This window comes from Girardinichthys multiradiatus, chromosome 6, assembly GCF_021462225.1.
Source record: "Girardinichthys multiradiatus isolate DD_20200921_A chromosome 6, DD_fGirMul_XY1, whole genome shotgun sequence".
Taxonomy (NCBI): domain Eukaryota; kingdom Metazoa; phylum Chordata; class Actinopteri; order Cyprinodontiformes; family Goodeidae; genus Girardinichthys; species Girardinichthys multiradiatus.
This window is the reverse complement of record NC_061799.1, coordinates 29,482,124-29,504,188: the sequence shown is the minus strand read 5'-3', so window position 1 is coordinate 29,504,188 and position 22,065 is coordinate 29,482,124. Positions and strand designations below refer to the sequence as shown.

General features: G+C 41.8%; 2 protein-coding genes across 2 annotated transcripts in view; one reads left to right on the top strand and one right to left on the bottom strand.

Moving 5' to 3' along the window:
• The window catches only part of mmp16b (matrix metallopeptidase 16b (membrane-inserted)), a 57,896-nt gene extending 36,731 nt beyond the window's left edge, over window positions 1–21,165 (bottom strand). The window contains exon 1 of the mRNA XM_047367289.1: window positions 21,051–21,165. The gene's annotated coding sequence lies outside the window, so the exon portion shown is untranslated. The remainder of the gene's footprint in view (window positions 1–21,050) is intronic.
• Window positions 21,113–22,065, top strand: part of egfra (epidermal growth factor receptor a (erythroblastic leukemia viral (v-erb-b) oncogene homolog, avian)) — a 62,762-nt gene continuing 61,809 nt past the window's right edge. Inside the window, exon 1 of the mRNA XM_047367286.1 lies at window positions 21,113–21,384. Within this exon, the coding sequence (XP_047223242.1) occupies window positions 21,267–21,384 (118 nt within the window). The 5' untranslated portion in view covers window positions 21,113–21,266. The remainder of the gene's footprint in view (window positions 21,385–22,065) is intronic.

Genomic DNA, 22,065 nt, shown 5'->3' with positions numbered 1-22,065 from the left:
TGTTGTGATGGACTGGCGACCTGTCCAGGGTGTACCCCGCCTCTCGCCCATAGACTGCTGGAGATAGGCACCAGCTCCCCCGCGACCCACTATGGAATAAGCGCTAGAAAATGACTGACTGACTGTACATTATTGATGTACCAAGTGATTAGCTTAAAACCAGCAATCACTGGTCACAATAGGACTCAAAACATCAGAGTTCTAACATCAGATGTCACTGATTATGTTTAAGAGAACATTATAACTCGTGACATTCCAGGAGTTCACAATTTTAAACTTTCATCAAAATTAATAACTCCAATATCTCCATGCTAGTAACAATCAACTCTGCTACATAGGCAAATTTTAGATGTTCTGACTCAGTCTGGTTTCTTCTGTGTAAGCAATGACTTGAGACTTGGTTTAACTTCAGTTAACCTCACTGTCCAGACAGTTGCTGCACATCTGTATCCAGAGGCTGTGTTTTGTGTAAGACTACAATCTGAAACTGAATTAACTGTGCAGTTAATTTTAGTATCTGACCTAATTTTGATGCATGTATCTATTCAGGAACTTTATAGTTTGTTTTATGTTTATGAAAGAACATGATTTATTGCCAGATTAAATCCCAAAATTTTATCTAATCCACCCTGCCATAATGGGGGGTGAACCAAAAGCCAAATTGCAATTATTACACTTAGAAGGTGTAGCAATTTTCTTTTTCCTTTGCATTTTTAAACAAAATTCCCTTAAAGGTTAAGAGTAGTGTCTAATCACTAGTTCCTTCCAAGAAAGGTGAAAAATTAATGCTAAAATCACAAATATCCCTAAAGAAAGGAATAGCATTGTAACACATAGAGCATAGTGTTGTCATAAGTCACAGGTTGAATGATCAACTTCTGTGCCCATTTTACAATCATACAAATGTTTCCAATATATGTATAGTCAAATATACATATATAGCTGGACATACATTTGTTAGATGTTGTTGCTTTTAGCAATATTCTGATAACTTTGTTGTTGTTTTGTAGTATCTGCCAGAATGATGGAATCAAACTCCATGATGAATTCAGCACACGTGAAGATGCAGAAGGTTGTTGTTGCTGATCTCATCCATTTGTCTCCAGATGAGCGGGATGTTTTAAATCAGTTTGAGCTTGCTGCATGTGATAAAAAGATTCAAGAATTACTTGACCTAATTGAAAATCCAACTAGAGAGATTCTGATTTCAGATGTTGTTGGTAGGCTTACCTTGTTGTATCAGCAAAAATCACAACTGGAAGCTAAATGATATCTTCAGTTACAGACTGACCACCAGATGGCTCTTCAAAGGGAGAATGCTGCAAAGCTTCAGCTCTCAAAAGCTGAGGAGAGGACCAAGAAAGCTGAAGCAAAGTTAGTGGACCTGAAGGCAGATGAGCTCAAGAAAGCTTCATCCCAAAAGCAGGAACAGACCCCCACCTTTCAGGTACATGATTTGCATTTTCACTCACAGCAGCTGCAGCATCCACAGCAGGGGGCAGACTCAGACAGCAGACATCCAGCACCTAGGTCAGAGTCTCCCCTTCCTAAATTTAGTCAAAGTGTTCAACTTACTTCCACAGACCTTAACAGAAGTGTTGGAAGTCAGATGGTCTCCAGTGGTGTCCTGCCAAATCCCATTGCAGTGAACAACCACCAAGATGACCAAGTGCCGGACTCAGCTTGCACAAGTGGTCCAATTGGGTGGGAGGAGCACCCTTCCAGCCTGATTGGCACCCCTCTCCCTTCTGACTCTGTGTCGACCCCTAGGGGCCAGGAGAGACGCACATGGTTCTCAGTTGACTCAATCCAACCTGACCCACCACCACCACTTGCACGAGTCCATTCATTAGAAAGCTCTCATTTAAAGCATGATAAAACTTGTTTCCAGGTCTTGAAGACCACACTTTTAAGTCTTTGTTTCTTCACAACCTCCACGTTAGCGTGCAGAATGAAGTGACCATGCATTGCATAACAGAGACTCTCTCCATGCAGGAGTAGATATGCACAGCTTGTGTGGGAAACACGTGTCCGTTCAGACAGAGCAGGAAAAGGCAATGTTAGAGTGTTAAACATTCAAACAGAGAACAGGCCAGAAGCGCAAAGTCAGTCCCCAAGTGATACAACAGAACCAGGGGGGTGGTAACTGGCGCCAGCCAAAAGACAAGCCACCAGTTAAAAGACAAACACCTTTTCACAGTGCAACATCGAACTGTAAGGTTGGTGGTAAAGAGTGGAGCCACTCCAAAGATGTCATCACAAACGAGGAGTTTGAGATGATCTGCAGGTGTGTTATAACTGAGGTAACGACATTCCTAAAAGACGTGGTAAGCCGTTGCAGTCCAGAACTAACCCTGTAAAATCTATCAAACAAGGTATGAAGATGGTAAATAATTTCCAACACCCTATATTCTGTTTTAATCTTTTTCCTTTCTTATAGTTCTGAACTTGAGAAATTAAAGTTTTAAAAGCAGTATTATTACGGTGTGAAAATTATTACCTAATTGTTTTATTTTTATTTTATTTTTTATTTTTATTTAAAACATTTTCTTAGTGTTGGTCTCTGCCCAAACCTGCCTCACTCCTGTCCAAACATTAACCTCTGAACCAAAATGAACTGTTGAACTCTGCCTACCTACAGGAACCCAGTGACTCTTTTCACATGGCTGAGGATTGATGTTTACCCCCAAAGACAGTGGACTTCATCCCATTCTTCGGAACTAAAAGGGGGATGTTGGGACCCACAGCCATGGATTTCAACATCAAAACTCCGGTACAAACTTTTCTGGAACTTTCAAAATAAATTGCATTTAACCGACTTCCAGCACAACGTCAGAAGCAGGAAACAGGATAACTGCGGACTTCGTGTGATGTCACTGCCCAAATAAAAGCACCGCTCTTGCTACATCCTGCCTCTTCCACGCCGGTGATCATCAGGATAGGAGGGGAACAGCGCTCTAATGTCTTTTTGCTGTCAAACAGACATAAACTCTTCAAACTGGATCCGAGAGTGTCATACGATCATCGATCATATGCACTAAGTTAAGTACTGATGAATTACTGTTGAAAGAATCCGGTATTCATTCATAAAAGGGGGAAATTAAGGTGTAAGCATTGCTTACTTTCTCTCTGAGGCCTGCAGAAGCAAACTGTCCCAGAGAAGTCCCCAGTAGAGATGCTGTCTCTACAAGCCGAGTGAAGCGGTTTTCCCTGCCTAAGAGAAGGACAACAAGTAGCCTCATCCTGTGGTAACGTGCAGTTTGGTCGGCCCGACACAGCGGCCGCCCAGCCACTGCTCCGGAGGTCAGGTGGAAGCTAATCCATTGTTCACAGAGCTCTCTTCAAACTTCGTCATCGCCCGGACAACTCCTCAGCATGGTTCATGAGGTTAGCTTTTGGGCAGAGAGTAATAGAGAGAAATTTAGGATGAAATGATCTGAACGTTTTTCATTTTATGAAGTTTGGTTTTGTTTGGGTTGAACTCAGCTATCTTGATGCTAGCAGACTTATCTGTAGCACACGTGTTCAGGTTGTGTTCTTTGTTTGTGTGTTTTCAAAGTTAAGACAAACGTTACTTGAAGAGTGATTTTAAACACAGAAGATTGATCATAACGCGCCGTCTGTGCTCATGCATTTTAACCCTTTTATTGACGGTATTTTAAAGGTGTGTGTTTGATTCTGGTGTTAAGCTATCAGCCTCCTTTGCTAGCTTTAACTGCTAACATGTAAGAACACGTGTTTGCTGCCAAATAATATTTACCCAGAAAGGTTTAGTTTTCAATCCAGTAAATAATGTGTCCCTAACATCATTTTACTAAATTTGATAACTAAGTCAACACCATTAAGCCCCATTTCTCCAGAAAGATTTGGATCTTTTCTAAAATATTCCCTTACATTTTTTACCATTTCCCTTAATAATATTTCTTTAAATATCATAATAATAAATAAAGGCAGCTAATGAGACCCCATTGAGAATTAGTCATCCAGAAGGTTGGTTTTATTCAGCAGATCATTCTTTAAAACATTATTTTAATAAAATAATATTTTATCTGATCTTGCATTGTGAATGGTTGTCTAAACGTTTGCTGATTATTGCCTAAGTTTGTTCCAAGACTAACTTAACTTCACTTCCAGATTCTTTAAGATAATCCTTGGTTCTCAAACATAAACATTGCATGGTAATGTTGCATCACTCTTTTGGTCATGATTTTCAATCATCTTTAATCAACTTGTTTATATTGTACATAGCCCATTAGTCTTCGTTATTCTTTAATTCTGCTTGGTAGTTTAGTTGGATTGTTTTAGCATAGTAAAGAGTTTGTTGATTGAAATATGTTTGACTTTGAGTTGACTTATTTTTGTTAATAAATTATTGTATTTTAAGAAATTGTGTGAATTAATTCCATTTGTGTGCTGACCAGTGCTGACCAGTATAAGCGTTTCGCTGACCGGAGACGCCAACCTGCACCCGAGTATCAGCCTGGACAAAGGTTATGGTTATCGGCACGAGACGTGCCACTTAAGTCCATGTCTCGGAAGCTTTCTCCCCGTTTCATCGGACCGTACGAGATCGAGACTGTGATCAGCCCCTCTGCGGTTCGCCTTCCTTTACCAGCATGTCTTCGTATACATCCTACGTTCCATGTGTCTCAGAAAAAGCCTGTGATCAATAGTGCTTCTTGCCCTCCGGGCGAACCCCCACCGCCCACCCTGGACCGTCAGGGGCACCCAGTCTATGCGGTCCGACAGATCGTAGACTCCCATCGGCGAGGTCATGGTTGGCAGTACCTCATCGATTGGGAGGGTTACGGTCCCGAGGACCGCTCTTGGGTGCCCCGGTCATTCATTTGTGACCCGTCTCTGATTGAGGACTACCGTGCTTCCCTGCCTTCCACTTCTTCTGGGCCGCCTAGCGGCGGCCGTTAACGGTAGGTAATGTTGGGTTCTGGGTTAGAGTGTGTGTTTGTGTTTTGTGTGCGACTTTGTTTTCAGTTTCCAGATGGTGCTGGAGTTTCTCAGGTGTGCTGGATGACAGGTGTGACTGATCTGCTGATTGCATGGAGGAGTACTTCAGCAGGATGCTGCCAGCACTTTGACGCCAGAGTGTTTGCCTACAGTGGTAACAAGCTCAGCCACTACTAAGCTATGCTCTGTTCTTTGTTCTAAGCTGACTTTGTGTATGTTCCTTCGCAGGCTAAAATCTGAATCTTTTGATTACTTCGCTGAATGTTGACTTCAGCTCCAGAAGTTCACTGGACAATCAAGATTACTACATCTTGTGGATTTTGTTCCCAAGGACCAAGCTAGCAGCTTCCTGTTTTCCTCCATCTCCTGAACCAAGGCATAAGCGTACCCTGTCCGCCCTCCAACGCAAGTACCTGTACATTGAACTAACTCCTGATCTCACCAGAGCTCACTCAACAGCACCATTGAAACCATCTGGATCACTCCGTTTTGCAAGCCTGGATCCCGAATCCCTCTACCCCTGGTGACCTGACTGCACTTATTTAGTAAGCCGTTTTCCTGACTACAACAGTTACCTTTCGTTAATTCTGCAACTTAATAGTTCCTTGTTTCACCAGTTCTCCTCCCCCTCTTTCCATACAGTTGGCGATTCATCTGTTCACGTTCCTGACTCATTGCTGTAAATAAAACACCTTTTTACTGACTCAGTTGTTTCCTCGGAGTGTTCTTCTGTATGTGGGTCAGATCTATTATGAAAATAATGACAACAAGTGACTGACTGGTGCTCCTCAATCTTTACCACCCCCAAGGATGAATAATACAAACTAATTATTTGTCTATTTCTGGTATATTTCCATATAGTATTTGCTCACTCGAAGTTCCTGAGGTCTAAAACAACAACAACAAAAAAACTAAAATCATTTTGAGACAGTTATTGTACTTATACCGAACAATTCATTACAGTTTTGATAAACAACCTTCTTTAAGCAAGAGCAGCCACAAGGTGGCGGTGTTTCATCATAGAACGAGAGCGTGATTTCCAGTGTCACATTTCAATAAATTAAATAATAAAAAATAAATAATAATGAAAAATGAATGAACGAGTAATTTAGTGTCTCATCAAACAAATTTACAATTAAAAACAAATACATTACAAAGTTTATTAAATATTTTATTGAACAAATATGTTTTTATTATGTATACTGAATTTAGTCTATATGTAAAAACATGAAAAATAAATATATTTAATGGTTCAGCTAATTTGATGGTCACATTAGGAAATGCATAATACATATACTTAAGCAGGTTCAGCCTTCTGTGCGTGGAGCTCTGAAGAATTACAATGACTGTATAAATTATTTCATAGTGCACTGCAGCAAATGAGCTATGATATAATTCAATAAAAACACAGTAAAATGTTGTAAGGTTTAATTATTCTTATTTTAATAACAATTATTATAATTATAATTCCAATAAATTATTGATTTTTTTAAATAATTGGGGGTAATTTATTTCCTTTTATTTGTCATATATATATATATATATATATATTATTTCTTAATCATTCTTAACTTTTGACACTTTTTGTACTCAGGTTACAGGGGCAAACTGCGGCCTCTGTACACCTCACATGAAAGACTGAGCTGAGAAAATAGCCATGAAGGTCCACGAAGAAGAGGGAAGTTTTGTTTTTAATTATGGTTGGCTTATGGTAAAGTGAGAAGAGCAGTGAGCGTGTTTGTATGGGTGGCGAAAATCCTAAACCATCATGAATCATCAACCTGAGAAACATATCTCCGAGGAAGAGGTAAACAGGCTCTTTCAGCGCATGAAAACAAAGAAAGCTGGAGGACCTGATAATGTCTCCCCATCATGTCTGAAAGCCTGCGCACATCAACTTGCTCCAATCTTCACAAGGATCTTCAACAAGTCACTGGAGAAATGTGAGGTCCCTTCCTGCCTCAAACGATCCACCATCATCCCGGTTCCCAAGAAACCCACCTTCCTAGGATTAAATGACTACAGGCCTGTAGCCCTGAAGTCTGTGGTCATGAAGTCCTTTGAGCGGCTGGTGCTGAAGCACCTGAAAGACATCATAGGCCCCCTGCTGGACCCCCTGCAATTTGCTTACCGAGCAAACAGGTCGGCAGATGATGCTGTCAACTTAGGTCTACACTTCATCCTGCAACACCTCGACCGTCCAGGGACGTACGCCAGGATCCTGTTTGTAGACTTCAGCTCGACCTTCAACACTATCATACCAGACATCCTCCACCAGAAGCTCACACAGCTCAACGTCCCAGCCTCCACCTGTCAGTGGATCAACAGCTTCCTGACGGACCGACAGCAGCAGGTGAGACTGGGGAGCATCTTCTCCCGATCCAGATCAATAAGTACTGGTGCCCCCCAGGGGTGTGTTCTATCCCCACTCCTCTTCTCTCTGTACACAAATGACTGCACCTCATCGGACTCGTCCGTGAAACTCCTTAAGTTTGCAGACGACACCACTGTCATTGGACTGATCCAGGACGGTGATGAGTCTGCATACAGACAGCAGGTGGATCGGCTGGTACACTGGTGCAGTCAGAATTACCTGGAACTCAACCCACTCAAGATTGTGAAATTGGTGGTGGACCTTCGGAGAACACCACCCCCATACACCCCCCTCACCATCCTCAACAACACTGTATCGGCCGTGGACCACTTCAGGTTCTTAGGAACCACCATCTCTGAGGACCTGAGATGGTCTTCGCACATAGACACTGTTCGAAGGAAGACCCAGCAGAGACTGTACTTCCTGAGGCAACTCAAGAAGTTCAACCTTCCACAGGAGCTGCTGGTCATCTTCTACGCTGCCATCATTCAGTCTGTCCTGTCTTCATCCATCTCAGTGTGGTTTGGCTCATCCACAAAACAGGACAGGTCCAGACTACAACGAATAATCAGGACTGCAGAGAGAATAATCAGAGCTGACCTTCCCTCCATCCAGGACTTATACAGGTCTAGGGTCAGAAAAAGAGCTGCTAAAATCTCTGCAGACCTCACACACCCTGCACATAAACTGTTTAGAGTTTTACCTTCAGGCCGCCGCTACAGAGCACTGTTTACTAAAACCAGCCACCACAAAGACAGTTTCTTCCCCCAGGCTGTTTCTCTGATGAACATTCAATAAAGTACAGAACAACAGCATACAGATTTTGCAAATGCACCTTTTCTATTAGATATGTGTATATTGTACATTGTAAATTTAGATATTCTGTAATGCAAAAACAGAACAAAAGAGCAAACTGTACCAGAGTCAAATTCCTTGTTTGTATGTACGAACTTGGCAATAAAGCTGATTCTGATTCTGATATCTTGAACATATTCTGCACCCCCTCCTGTCCATGTGGCAGGTTTTTCTGTGTGTTTTATTCCTGTAGGAAATGTGAGCTGCTTCACCCAGGTTAACCAATCTTCTGATCTCTTTCATTCATGCATGGAATGACTCAGTGCATGCAGTAGTTGCACTCTGGGTGAAAAAAAGTCGGTTTTGCAATAAACATTTTTCCCTCGCTTGTTTGTATGTCCTATCAGTGCGGAGTGGGTACCCCTGTGTGTTGGGGGCAGCATTTGCAGAAAGTATGCCCATGTACCATAACTTATCATGCAGAATTGTATTGAATTCACAGCTATAGATTCATCATTAAATTAAAAGACAATCTCCTTTTATATCAAGGCCATTGCAAGGGGTTTGATAAGGGTGTCATTCATTCAAGAACTGACGGATTGGCGTACAAGGGCATTTTAATTACATATCTTATTATAAAAAACTAAAAAGTGGTCATCTTTGATCTTTTAGCTGAGTGATAATCCAGAAATATTGTTAAAGGCGACCTATAGTCAAAGGGGGTTGAATAAAGTATCAACTATAGGGTTAAAAATAAGTGTGGCACCAAAGATTTTTGTAAAATACTTTTAACAAATCTACTCTAATAAAAGTTTAGAATTTCTCTAACATTTTCAGTACTACTGCAATAAAAGATGAATTTATTTTAATCTGTTTCACACATCATTACCATGGATGCTGACAAGCATCGAGAGTGTTGTGCATCTTGTGATTACATTCTCTCATCCCATCATACCACCCTCATTAGGATTTTAAAGTTAATCAACCTGTAAATCTTGAAAACTAATTTCTTAGGATACCATTAACATTCCTCATAGCTGAGAACAAGGTGTTCTGTTGTGAAACATGATGTGACAGGTTGAGAAGTTAAGAAAGAGTTTCCTATTGAATTAAAGTGAGTTCATTCATTTACCTTTTAGGTGTTTACTGTGTAATCCATCGGGATGCCATGGAGACTGCATGCTTTAGCAAGTGAAGATGGCTGAGAGCCAAAGAGCAGAGGCCCTGGATGGCAAAGCTAAAAAAAAGAGAGAAATGATCTAACCTAAGCACATGTTATATTGGTTCTTATAAGAAATCAAAACAATGCACATGTGTGGGACTGTTTAATTAGGGTCACTAATTAGGGGTTTACTGTTAGGATTTTGTTTAGGTTTGCAGCATTAGGTTTGCCTCTGGGCAGGCAGATGGTGAGGCGCAAGATTTGAAGTCACTGACTTCTCTAATTAAAACTAATTAATAGGTGCCAGACAGTTTGCAATGAATGCTCAAGGCTTTCCAACCATTCTGTTGAAAACAGGACACAGAATGCTTTTATTAGACCAGTGGTGGATTCACTTAAATCTAACAGAAATCTTATGTGACTGCCACAACACTGTACTTTTATAAATGAATAAATCTGTGCTGGGACATTGCAACTATGTCGTCAACTATGACAGGGTTTTTTAATCTAAATTTGCATTTAATATTTTTTTTGTTCTGCCTAGTTGAGGAAAAACACAAAACATCCAGTCATGATGTTTCTTTCTTCTATATATTCTGTGTACAGTGTCGTGAAAAAGCTTTTGCTTCCTTACTCTTATTACCTTCAGATGTGTAGAAGAAATAAATATATGTACAGGACCTCTCGGACAGTATAAAGTAGGCTAAAAGATCTCAAAAACCCCAGATCTAAAGAAATTAAAGAACGGGATGAGAAACAAAATCATTAACATCTATCGACTAAAAAAAAGATTTCTAGACTCCTGTGAACTTAAGTGAGAGTCACTATCCACAAATACAGAAAACACTTTAACAGTAGCGAACCTACCCAGAGTGGCCTGCCTAGCAGAGTCATTCCAAGAGTGCACCAAGCAGGTCACAAAAGAACCCAGAACAATAACTAAACCTCTACAGGCCTCAGTTATCTCACTTAATGTAAATGCTAATGATTCAACAATAAGAAGGAGACTAACCAGAATTGCATCCATGGGAGAGGTCCAAGGCCAGGACCACTGTTGACCAAGAAGCACACCAAAGTCAGTCTAACCTTTACCAAACATATCTAGGAGATTCCAAGACTTTTAACAAAATATTCTGTGGACTCGAGACAAAGGCTGTTGCAGTATAACGGTGCAAAACCTGCACAGCGATTTGGAAAAAAAGAAGATCATATTTAAGATGAAACATGGTGGTGAAAGGGGGATTGTCTGCGGCTGCTTTGCTGCTTCTGAGCTTGGACCACTTGCTGTAGTTCATGGAACCATGAATTTTGCTCTCTACCACAAAATCATGAAGAAAGATGTCAGGCCAACGTTTCACAATCAGCACACACGTTTTATGCAGCAGGACAATGTTCCCAGATACACAAGCAAGTTCAAATCTAATTGGCTAAAAAATAATAATGTTTTTTAGTTAGACGTTACCCAGGCCGTTCATGCACAAAAACCCTCCAGTGGGGTGGAATTAGAACAACTTTGCAAAAAACAATGGTCCAAAATTCCCACCACACGGACGTAAAAGACGCTACCACAAACGCATGACGGCATTGGCGACCACCAAGGGGGGCAGAACGTGCTTTGGATTTAGTGGGCAATTACTTTTCCCTGTACATAGCTTTTTCCCTTCATAAATGAAGCTGTCATTTAAAAACAGGTTTGTATTTATTTATTTTTGGTCGATATTAAAATTTACTCGATTATCTGTAACAAAAAGGAACGACAGCACAAATATTTTATTGCAGTAGCACAATATCACATTAAAAGAATTTAGAAAAGGTGGGGAAACAATTTTCATTATACTATGATATACAAATATTTTTTATATGTATAATATATAGATTTGTAATTGCTTTGACAGCTCAGGAGAACTTGCTTGGTGTATTTTAATATTTTGGCCAATCTCTGAAGCACAACTAGTGAGATGTTTATGAGGAGCGGCTGGACTTGAGAAGTGACAGTTACCATCTTACATGATCCCAGATGGTTTTTCTCTGTGCTTCCTCAGCACAATCTCATCCCGACCCTCTATGTGAAAGAGCGCAATAAAGACAAATTGTGGCTGTTACCTTTGTCTAAATATTTTCACGTATACTGGGATGCTGTAGATTCCCCTGGGTTTTGTAATGCCCCTCAGACAGCAGACCTTCTGGATAACCTGCCATCATCCCATATCCTTCAGCAGCACAGCTTTTCTCCCACACTGAAGTATTTAATGAGAATCCTTGTATAAATATTACCCCCAGTAATGTTAAGAGGGATAGGAGCCATTCACTGTTTGGCTGTATTGGTTGTTCTTGAGAGAACAGCAAATATAAGATGAGCTATTAACCATGCTGCTTGTTTATAATTTTCTAGATCATCCACAAGGTGCTTATCAAAAATAAAAATTTGGGAAATGTGTGAGTATTATGAGATGGGACAAGTGTTTATTTTTCAAAAACATAATGTAATTTCTTATATTTCTTCCCAACATTTTTATCCTTCCTTTATTGTTTTCAGCATATTCTGTTTCTTGACTGGTCAGGCCATTATTTTGTGCTTGTTTGGTGCGTTTACTTGTGTCAGTGGTGCAGGAATCTAAGCTTCTTGCAGCAGGAACTGAAGACACACTGAAATAACTGCAACTTCTTTTTTCCTTGGTGTGAACCATTTCATAATGAGGGGTTTAGAAATGTCCCACTGGTGAGATGCCAAGGTCATTTATTGTGCCGTTTCCTTTCTCAGCCACTTGCAGCTTTAATGAGCCTCCTCTGTGCCTTCATAAGGTGCCTTTAACTTTTTTACATTTCACCATTTTACAACCGCATACATCAATGGATTCAAATGATTTTATGTTACAGTCCAACAAAATGTAGAGCATAACTGTAAGTTGCGAGAAAAATTAAATGTTGCTGTCAAGATTCTTACAAATGAAATTCTAAGAAGTGTGTCATGCATTTGTATTCAGCCCTTTAATAAACTCTAGAGCAATTAATTGCCTTCAGAAGTTGTCTATTGTGTTTTTATAGTCCACCTGCATGTACTATAATCTCAGTATATACAGCTGCTCTGTGGGTTTGTAAAAGAACATTAGTAAACAAACAGCAACACAAAGACCAAGACACAAGGCAGACTTCGAACAAGTTTCGAACATCTAAGGGAGCATTGTTTTGAATGGCCGTCCATTAATGAAGAGTATGGCACAAATGCAAACCTCAGAAGGCATTGCTGCTCATGTAAACTGACGGGTCATACAGTTGAGAACATTCATCAGAGAAACAGTCAAGAGGGCCACAGTAACTCCCAAGAAGCTGCAGAGATCTACAGCTCAAGTAAGAGAATCTTTGAACAGGACATTGTTGAAAGTGTTGGGACCACAGCCATGGTTACAACATGAAAGGCCAGTACAGACTTTCCTGGAACTTTCAAAATAAATTGCATTAACCTACTTCCGGCACAGCCAGGAAACGGGGTAACTGCGGACTTCCTGTGACGTCACTGTCCAAATAAAAGTACCACTCTTGCTACATCCTGCCTCTTCCATATGGACTCGGCTGCGAGGCTGGCAGGAAAGACAGCGAACTAATGTCTCTTTGCTGGCAAACAGACATAACTCTTCAACTGGATCCAAGGGTGTCATACGATCATCGATCATAAAGAATATTTACCCAGAAAAGTTGTTAGTTTTCAATCCAGTAAATAATAGTTCCCTAAACATTATTTTACTAAATTTGATAACTAAATAAACACAATTAAGCCCCATTTCTTCAGAAAGATTTGGCTCTTTTACAAAATATTTAAATATTTTACTATTTCCTTAATATTTCTTTAAATATTATTTTAATAAATAAAGGCAGCTAATGAGACACCGTTGAGAATTAGTCATCCAGAAGGTTGGTTTTATTCAGCAGATCATTCTTAAAACATTATTTTAATAAAATAATATTTTATCTGGTGTGACGGGTCAGACAAAGAGCGGTCCAAGAACCCCTCATGACGACTACAAAATCGAGGCACGTGACGTCGCCCGGTACGGTGGAGCTGGGGTCCCACCCTGGAGCCAGGCCTGGGGTCGGGACTCGTCGGAGAGCGCCTGGTGGCTGGGTTGCTCCTCGCGGGACCCGTCCGGGCCAAGCCCGAATGAGAGACACGAGACCATGCCCCAGTGGGCCCACCACCTGCAGGGGGAACCGTGAGGGACCGTGCAAAGAGGATTGGGTGGCAGACGAAGGTGGAGACCTCGGTGGCCCGATCCCCGGATGCTTAGGCTGGCTCTAGGGACGTGGAATGTCACCTCGCTGGGGGGAAGGAGCCTGAGCTTGTGCGGGAGGTCGAGAGATATCGACTAGAAATAGTCGGGCTCGCCTCCACATCTCGAGGAGATGGGTTCCATCTCCTCGAGAGGGGCTGGACTCTCTTCTACTCTGGAGTGGCCCACGGGGAGAGGCGGCTGGCTGGGGTGGGTTTGCTTGTTGCCCCCCAGCTCAGCCGTCTCATGTTGGAGTTTACCCCAGTGGATGAGAGGGTCGCATCCCTGCGCCTTCGGGTTGGGGAGAGATCTCTGACTATCATTTCAGCCTACGGGCCGAGTGGTAGTGCAGAGTACCCGGCCTTCTTGGCGTCCCTGTCAGGGGTGTTGGATAGTGCCCCTCCTGGGGACTCCATTATTCTGCTGGGGGACTTCAACGCCCATGTGGGAAACGACAGTGACACCTGGAGAGGCGTGATCGGGAGGAATGGCCTCCCCGATCTGAATCCAAGCGGTTGTGGTGGTCCCCCTACATAAGAAGGGTGACCGGAGGGTGTGTTCCAACTACAGGGGGATCACACTCCTCAGCCTCCCTGGTAAGGCCTACGCCAGGGTATTGGAGAGGAGAGTCCGGCCGATAGTCGAACCCCGGCTTCAGGAGGAGCAGTGTGGTTTTTGTCTCGGCCGTGGAACACTGGACCAGCACTATACCCTCTACAGGGTACTCGAGGGTTTATGGGAGTTTGCCCAACCGGTCCACATGTGTTTTGTGGACCTGGAGAAAGCATTCGACTGTGTCCCTCGTGATGCCCTGTGGGGGGTGCTCCAGGAGTATGGAATCGGGGGCCCTTTACTACGGGCCATCCGGTCTCTGTACAAGCGGAGCAGGAGTTTGGTTCGCATTGCCGGCACTAAGTCGGATCTGTTCCCGGTGCATGCTGGACTCCGGCAGGGCTGCCCTTTGTCACCGGTCCTGTTAATAACTTTTATGGACAGGATTTCTAGGCGCAGCCAAGGGCCGGAGGGGGTCTGGTTTGGGGACCAGAGGATTTCGTCTGTTCTTTTTGCAGATGACTCGGTCCTGCTGGCCCCCTCTAGCCAAGACCTATAGCATGCACTGGGGCGGTTCGCAGCAGAGTGTGAAGCGGCTGGGATGAAGATCGGCTCCTCCAAGTTCGAGGCCATGGTTCTCGACCGGAAAAGGGTGGCTTGTCCTCTTCAGGTTGGAGGGGAGTTCCTCCCTCAAGTGGAGGAGTTTAAGTATCTCAGGGTCTTGTTCACGAGTGAGGGAAGAATGGAGCGGGAGATCAACAGACGGATCGGTGCGGCTGCCACAGTAATGGGGGCGCTGTGCCGGTCCGTTGTGGTGAAGAGAGAGCTGAGCCGAAAAGCGAAGCTCTTGATTTACCGGTCGGTCTACGTTCCTACCCTCACCTATGGCCATGAACTTTGGGTCATGACCGAAAGAACGAGATCCCTGATACAAGTGGCTGAAATGAGCTTCCTCCGTAGGGTGGCCGGGCACTCCCTTAGAGATAGGGTGAGGAGCTCGGCCATCCGGGAGGGGCTCGGAGTAGAGCCGCTGCTCCTCCACAATGAGAGGAGCCAGTTGAGGTGGCTCGGGCATCTATACCGGATGCCTCCTGGACGCCTTCCTCGGGAGGTGTTCCAGGCACGTCCCACCGGGAGGAGGCCCGGGGGACGACCCAGGACACGCCGGAGGGACTATGTCTCTCGGCTGGCCTGGGAACGCCTTGGGATCCTCCCGGAGGAGCTGGAGGAGATGTCTGGGGAGAGGGACGTCTGGGCGGATAAAGCGGAAGACGACGAGTACGAGAATATTTAATCTGATCTTGCATTGTGAATGGTTGTCTAAAGGTATGCTGATTATTGCCTAAGTTAGTTCCAAGACTAACTTAACTTAATTTCCAGATTCTTCAAGATAATCCTTGGTTCTCAAACGTAAATATTGCATGGTAATGTTGCATCACTCTTTTTGGTCATGGTTTCAATCATCTTTAATCATCTTGTTTATATTGTACATAGCCCATTAGTCTTCCCAATTCTTTAATTTTGCTTGGTAGTTTAGCTGGATTGTTTTAGCAAAGTAAAGAGTTTGTTGATTGAAATATGTTTGACTTTGAGTTGACTTATTTTTGTTAATAAATTCTTGTATTTTAAGAAATTGTGTGAATTCATTTCCATGTGTGTGCAGAGTTTTGCTGTTCAATAATGTCAGAGCTTGGCTCACCCTTTTGATTTTGTCCTAATACCATCGCCTTATTGGGCTGGTATTCACAGGACAACACTTAACGAACCGAAATATTATTAAATAAAATATTAATCTTAAATAATATTTTCATATTCATAGTTACTACAAAAGAAGGCAGTAAAATGTTTGATTTACATTTCTGTCCAAGCCATGAAGGAAGACATAGCAAAAATGTGTAAGAAGGTGCTTACATCAGATGAATCCAAAATTAAACAAACACTGAACATGAACCTGAACCCCACAGAAAAGCATGGTGGTGGCAGCATCATGCTATGGGGATACCTTTCTTAAGAAGGCAATTCTTCACAAAAGACTTGAGACTACTGCTGAGGTTCAGGTTCCAGCAGGGCAACAACCCCAAACATAAAGCCAGAGCTAATGGAGTGGTTCGGATCAAAGCTTTTTATATGTGTTTGAATGTCCCAGTCAAAGTCAAGAACTAAATCCAACTGAGAATGGAAAAAATATAAAAATGATGTTCACGGTTGCTATTATTACAGCATGACTGGGTTTGAGCTATTTTACAATAAAGAATGGACAAAATTTTAATGAGGATGGATAAAACTCAAGAGATACACACCAAAAACGTAAGGCTGTGACAACAATGAAAGGTGTTTAAACAAAGTCTTGACTCAGTGGGCCTAAAAATAGTTTTCCTTCTCATTACAATTACCACCTACTCTGTGTTAATTTGTTTCGTCAAATCCCCAAAACATACTTGTGGCTGTTAAATGAAATTGAAATGTACCTCACTGTACACCTGATCTGATGTAAATTAAACTCTGTAGTAACTCTGTAGGTTCTGACATTTCATTTAAGGGTTTGCATCTTCATTTTGGTTCTTTCAGTCAATATTTCACTTCTCAGTCTCACTAATCACATCGTCTTTGCCTGTTAAGCAGTTAAAACACTCAAGCTGATGGTTGCATCACATCCACAGTGAAGACACAGAGCTCACAATGCTGCCACATGTGAAACTTTAGCCTCACATTAGGCAATTTCTTCTTGAGCAGAATGGTCATAATTTCATTCAACACTATACCCTCTTCCTCCAGCAGCACAACCAAGGACAGTCTACAGAAGCATTAGGCTTCAATAATGAAATAAACACCACAGTGAAAAATGATTTCCATGCCTGTTGTCCCCATAGAGCCCAATATGGTAACGACAAACAAACACATTTAAACACATTTATGTCCAATTAGATTCTGATCCAGTAAGAAGGAGAATTTGTCAGCAATTTAGACATTTTGTGCTCATCATCTGCTTCCTGTTGATATTTATGACTTTCATTCAGCAAGTACATATAAATTATAACGTATAACGGTAAAAGCATGTTAGAACCTAAAACTGTACTCCTTTATCACAGATGAATCTAATAAAACCTCAATGTGAAGTATGACATCCTGACTGAGTTATCATCCTGTAGATTTTTTATAGATGTTCACCAAAAGAAGCTGCACGGACCTCAGCTTTGATTAATTTCTGATGACTAAATCCAATTGAAAATAAACATGCAGCCACATCTGTTGATATCTGCAGAGCTGCGGTAATCTTTACCAGCACTGCTGAGCATAATTCAGAATAAATAATTTCTTTCCGGACCATAAAAACCCAATGAGGATCTTTTTGTAGCTTGGGTTATGTTTTAAAGACGACCTAAAAGAACAAAAGCAAACATGCCCAAACTGGTTTTGTCCTTCTCACTGTTTCTTTTATGCAAACTTATAAAGTAACATGTTACTGTTTGAACTGTCCATACATTAGAAGAATTAAAGGGGAGGGAGTAAAAAAACGAAAACTGTGTAAAACTTTTCATCTTCTTAAGTGACATAGTTGATCATATAAACAAAAAAAGAAACCAAAGGGTTTGGAAAGATGTTCACACTAAATTGTTTTAATCATTACTCAGTGCCAGCTATTTAATAAAAATGTTTAATAATATTTATACAGAAATCGTCATCCCGAATGCAACTAAAACTTTCATTTGTCAAATAAAGGTTAGTGTACATTTACCAAGAAACTGAAGAACATCAGAAAAGTACATTAGCTTTACATGTGAAAACTATATTTGTATTCCTTGAACTTTTCACATGTTGTCAAATTACAACCACAAACTTTGGTTTATTTTATTTTGATTTCAGTTATTGACCAAAACAAAGAGGAGCATTTTTGTAAAATGGAAAAAAATAATATTTTGTTTTCTTTTAGTTTCTGTTTTATTTTTTTGCAAATAAAATGCGTCTGCACTTACCTAGACTGAAAATGTTGCTTATTATTGTTTGCAAAACAGCTCAAGCTCAGTCAGACTGGATGGCAAACGTCTGTGAACATTAGTAATTAAGTCTTGATAAAGGGACATATTAAAAATCATACAACATTAACTAAATTATATCTTGTGTATAAAAAAAATTTACACTGCTCAAAAAAATAAAGGGAACACTCAAATAACACATTCTAGATCTGTATGAATGAAATATTCTCATTGAATACTTTGTTCTGTATAAAGTTGAATGTGCTGACAACAAAATCACACAAAAATCATCAATGGAAATCAAATTTATTAACCAATGGAGGCCTGGATTTGGAGTCACACACTAAATTAAAGTGAAAAAATGCACTACAGGCTGATCCAACTTTGATGTAATGTCCTTAAAACAAGTCAAAATGAGGCTCAGTATTGTGTGTGGCCTCCATGTGCCTGTATAACCTCCCTACAACGCCTGGGCATGCTCCTGATGAGACGGCGGATGGTCTCCTGAGGGAGCTCCTCCCAGACCTGGACTAAAGCATCCGCCAACTCCTGGACAGTCTGTGGTGCAACGTGACGTTGGTGGATGGAGCGAGACATGATGTCCCAGATGTGCTCAATCAGATTCAGGTCTGGGGAACGGGCAGGCCAGTCCATAGCTTCAATGTCTTCATCTTGCACGAACTGCTGACACACTCCAGCCACATGAGGTCTAACATTGTCCTGCATTAGGAGGAACCCAGGGCCAACCGCACCAGTATATGGTCTCACAAGGGGTCTGAGGATCTCATCTCAGTACCTAATGGCAGTCAGGCTACCTCTGGTGAGAACATGGAGAGCCATGCAGCCCTCCAAAGAAATGCCACCCCACACCATTACTGACCCACTGCTAAACCAGTCATGCTGAAGGATGTTGCAGGCAGCAGATCGCTCTCCATGGTGTCTCCAGACTCTGTCACGTCTGTCACATGTGCTTAGTGTGAACCTGCTTTGATCTGTGAAGACCACAGGGCGTCAGTGGCGAATTTGCCAATCCTGGTGTTCTCTGGCAAATGCCAAGCGTCCTGCACGGTGTTGGGCTGTGAGCACAATCCCAATTTGTGGACGTCGGGCCCTCATACCATCCTCATGGAGTCGGTTTCTAACCGTTTGTGCAGACACATGCACATTTGTGGCCTGCTGGAGGTCATTTTGCAGGGCTCTGGCAGTGCTCCTCCTGTTCCTCCTTGCACAAAGGTGGAGGTAGAGGTCCTGCTGCTGGGTTGTTGCCCTCCTACGGCCTCCTCCACGTCTCTTGGTGTACTGGGCTGTCTCCTGGTAGCGCCTCCAGGCTCTGGACACTACGCTGACAGACAGCAAACCTTCTTGCCACAGCTCACATTGATGTGCCATCCTGGATGAGCTGCACTACCTGAGCCACTTGTGTGGGTTGTAGAGTCCATCTCATGCTACCACGAGTGTGAAAGCACCACCACCATTCAAAAGTGACCAAAACATCAGCCAGAAAGCATCGGTACTGAGAAGTGGTCTGTGGTCCCCACCTGCAGAACCACTCCTTTATTGAGTGTGTCTTGCTAATCACCAAAGATTTCCCCCTGTTGTCTATTCTATTTGGACAACATCATGTGAAATTGATTGTCAATCAGTGTTGCTTCCTAAGTGGACAGTTTGATTTCACAGAAGTTTGATTCACTTGGAGTTATATTGTGTTGTTAAAGTGTTCCCTTCATTTTTTGGAGCAGTGTATATTTTTAAATATTTACATTGATCACTCATAAAATATTACCATCTGCCTACTACTATGCTCTTTCCCAGGTTCCAGCAAAAACAGTCCTGACACATCGAGGTGTGGACTCCATTAGACCCCTAAAATAGTGGTATCTGCCACGAAGATGTCCGGATGGATTGGACTTGTTTGTCCAGTACATTTCACAGATGATCAACTGGATTGAGATCTGTGGGAAATTCAGCTTCACCTCAACCAGTGCTCCTTAAACCATTTCTGAACTGCTTTTTGCTTTGAGACAGGATGCATTATCCTGCTACAATAGGCCACAGCAGTCAGGGAAATCTATTTAAAGAAAGGGTGTAAATGGTCTGCAACAATGCTTAGATTGGTGGTACAGGTCAATGTAACATTCACTTGGATGTTACTCCAGCTACAGTTTTAAACTGTATAGTGGAAAAATGTTAAACAGATCAGGTCAGTTTTTACAAGCCAGTCAGAACTATGAGTTGAGCCGGGCAGGTTCACCTAAATGTTCCCCATAGTGGGCAAAAAACCAAAGATGACCAAGCATCAGCTTCTCCCCTTCTGCAGAGCAACCAGACTCTACAGTATGTGTGTATGTCTACACGAAACACTCAGGCAGCAGAAATCTTTGAACAACGTTTAACCAAAGAATGAGATAAAATTTAATTTTTACTGAAGCTTTAGTGAGAATTGGGTACTGGTTTAGCTCCAGAGAGTTTTAACAAAAACATGATTAAAAAAAAAGAAAAACATGGTTTGCTTTACAAAAATGTTCAAGTAATAGTTATGCAGTTTTTAACCCCTAACCTATAGATACCAATTAACATATTCAGTTTTAAAAGTGATCCATATGCTTTTTAAAGATGTATGATGAAAAAATGTAAAAAAAATCTATTTTTCCTAATATCAGCTATTTATAAATCAACAGCCTAAGCTAAAAAAAATGAAGCTCATAAGATTTGTTGAATGAATTTTAAGTAAGTAGGTGATTGTGCTCAGCCCTTTTCCTTCACCCAGCAGAGGAAACCGGCCATAAAAACGTTTCTGTGAACAACTGCTTGTTTCACATCAGGAAGTTTTTTTTAATTGAAAAAACTTGAGGTTTTTTAGCTTTTCCCCAGTAGAATCTACGTCTTTATGTTGCGCAAAGCGTGCAGCCCCAATGCGGTGAACAGATTTTTGTCCTGGATTTCTCCTCTGTGTGCGTGTATACCTGAGAGGCGCATCTGTCCTTCCTCCTGCTGCTGACGTCGGAGCATTCAGAGGTTTGTCCTCGCTGGCAGAAGTCAGACTGCTGGAGATATCTGAGAGGAGGAGCTGTCAAAGTTTCTCAGAGAAGGAAAACTCTTCCACAATCCGAGACGGGAATTAGTTTAATTTGAGGTGTTTGTTCCACGCCAGTCGGATTATCGGGTCTTTTTGACATGGAATGACACCGTGGTCTCCTCACCCGAGCTTCGAAAACACGATGGCAGCCCGTTTTCTGCTTTGGATCAGCCTCACCTCTCTGCTCTGCCTGGGCTCCCGTGTTCTGGCGGAAAAGAAAGGTATGCATGGATAATGGGTCGCAAAAGGCACAACGACAGCGGGGCTTCCGCTTTCCCTCTTTGTCCAGCAATGTTTCTTAAATCTGTGAGAAAAGAAGCTGAGGCTGGTGACGGAACAGCGCAGAAACTTGATCCTGCATGGGAGACGTTTCTCACAGTCGCGCTGTTCACTCTGTGACCTGGTTAAAGCCTCAGAAAAAGCTCGACTGAATTTGAGCCTTAAGTGAAAGTACCATACAGTGACTGTGAGTACGGTTGAAAGTGTGACTAGCAGAGGTTGTAATTAATTGGTTAATTGGATAATTGAGAAAATGAATATCTGTGCCAGGATCCAAATGTGAAAATTTAACACTAAACAGATTATGATGGTGGTGATGATGATGGGAGAAGTTGTTGGTTGAGTAATATTTTGGATTTTTCCATTCCCCCTTTATGTTATTATTTAAAAGAAATACGTTTTCTGGAGAAAAAGTTTCTGAACATTAATAGTAAATCAACTTAACTAAATTAACATTTAAAACGTTTATTGGACTCTACTATTATCTTTTTTTCAAATACTTCATCCAGCTTTGCACAAATGAAATAAAAAACCTGCTTCTCTGAGTATAGTTGTCTTCTGCTACAGTACAAAATAAAACCTTTAATATTAGTTCTTAAATGTTAAAATGTAATCAAGCTCGG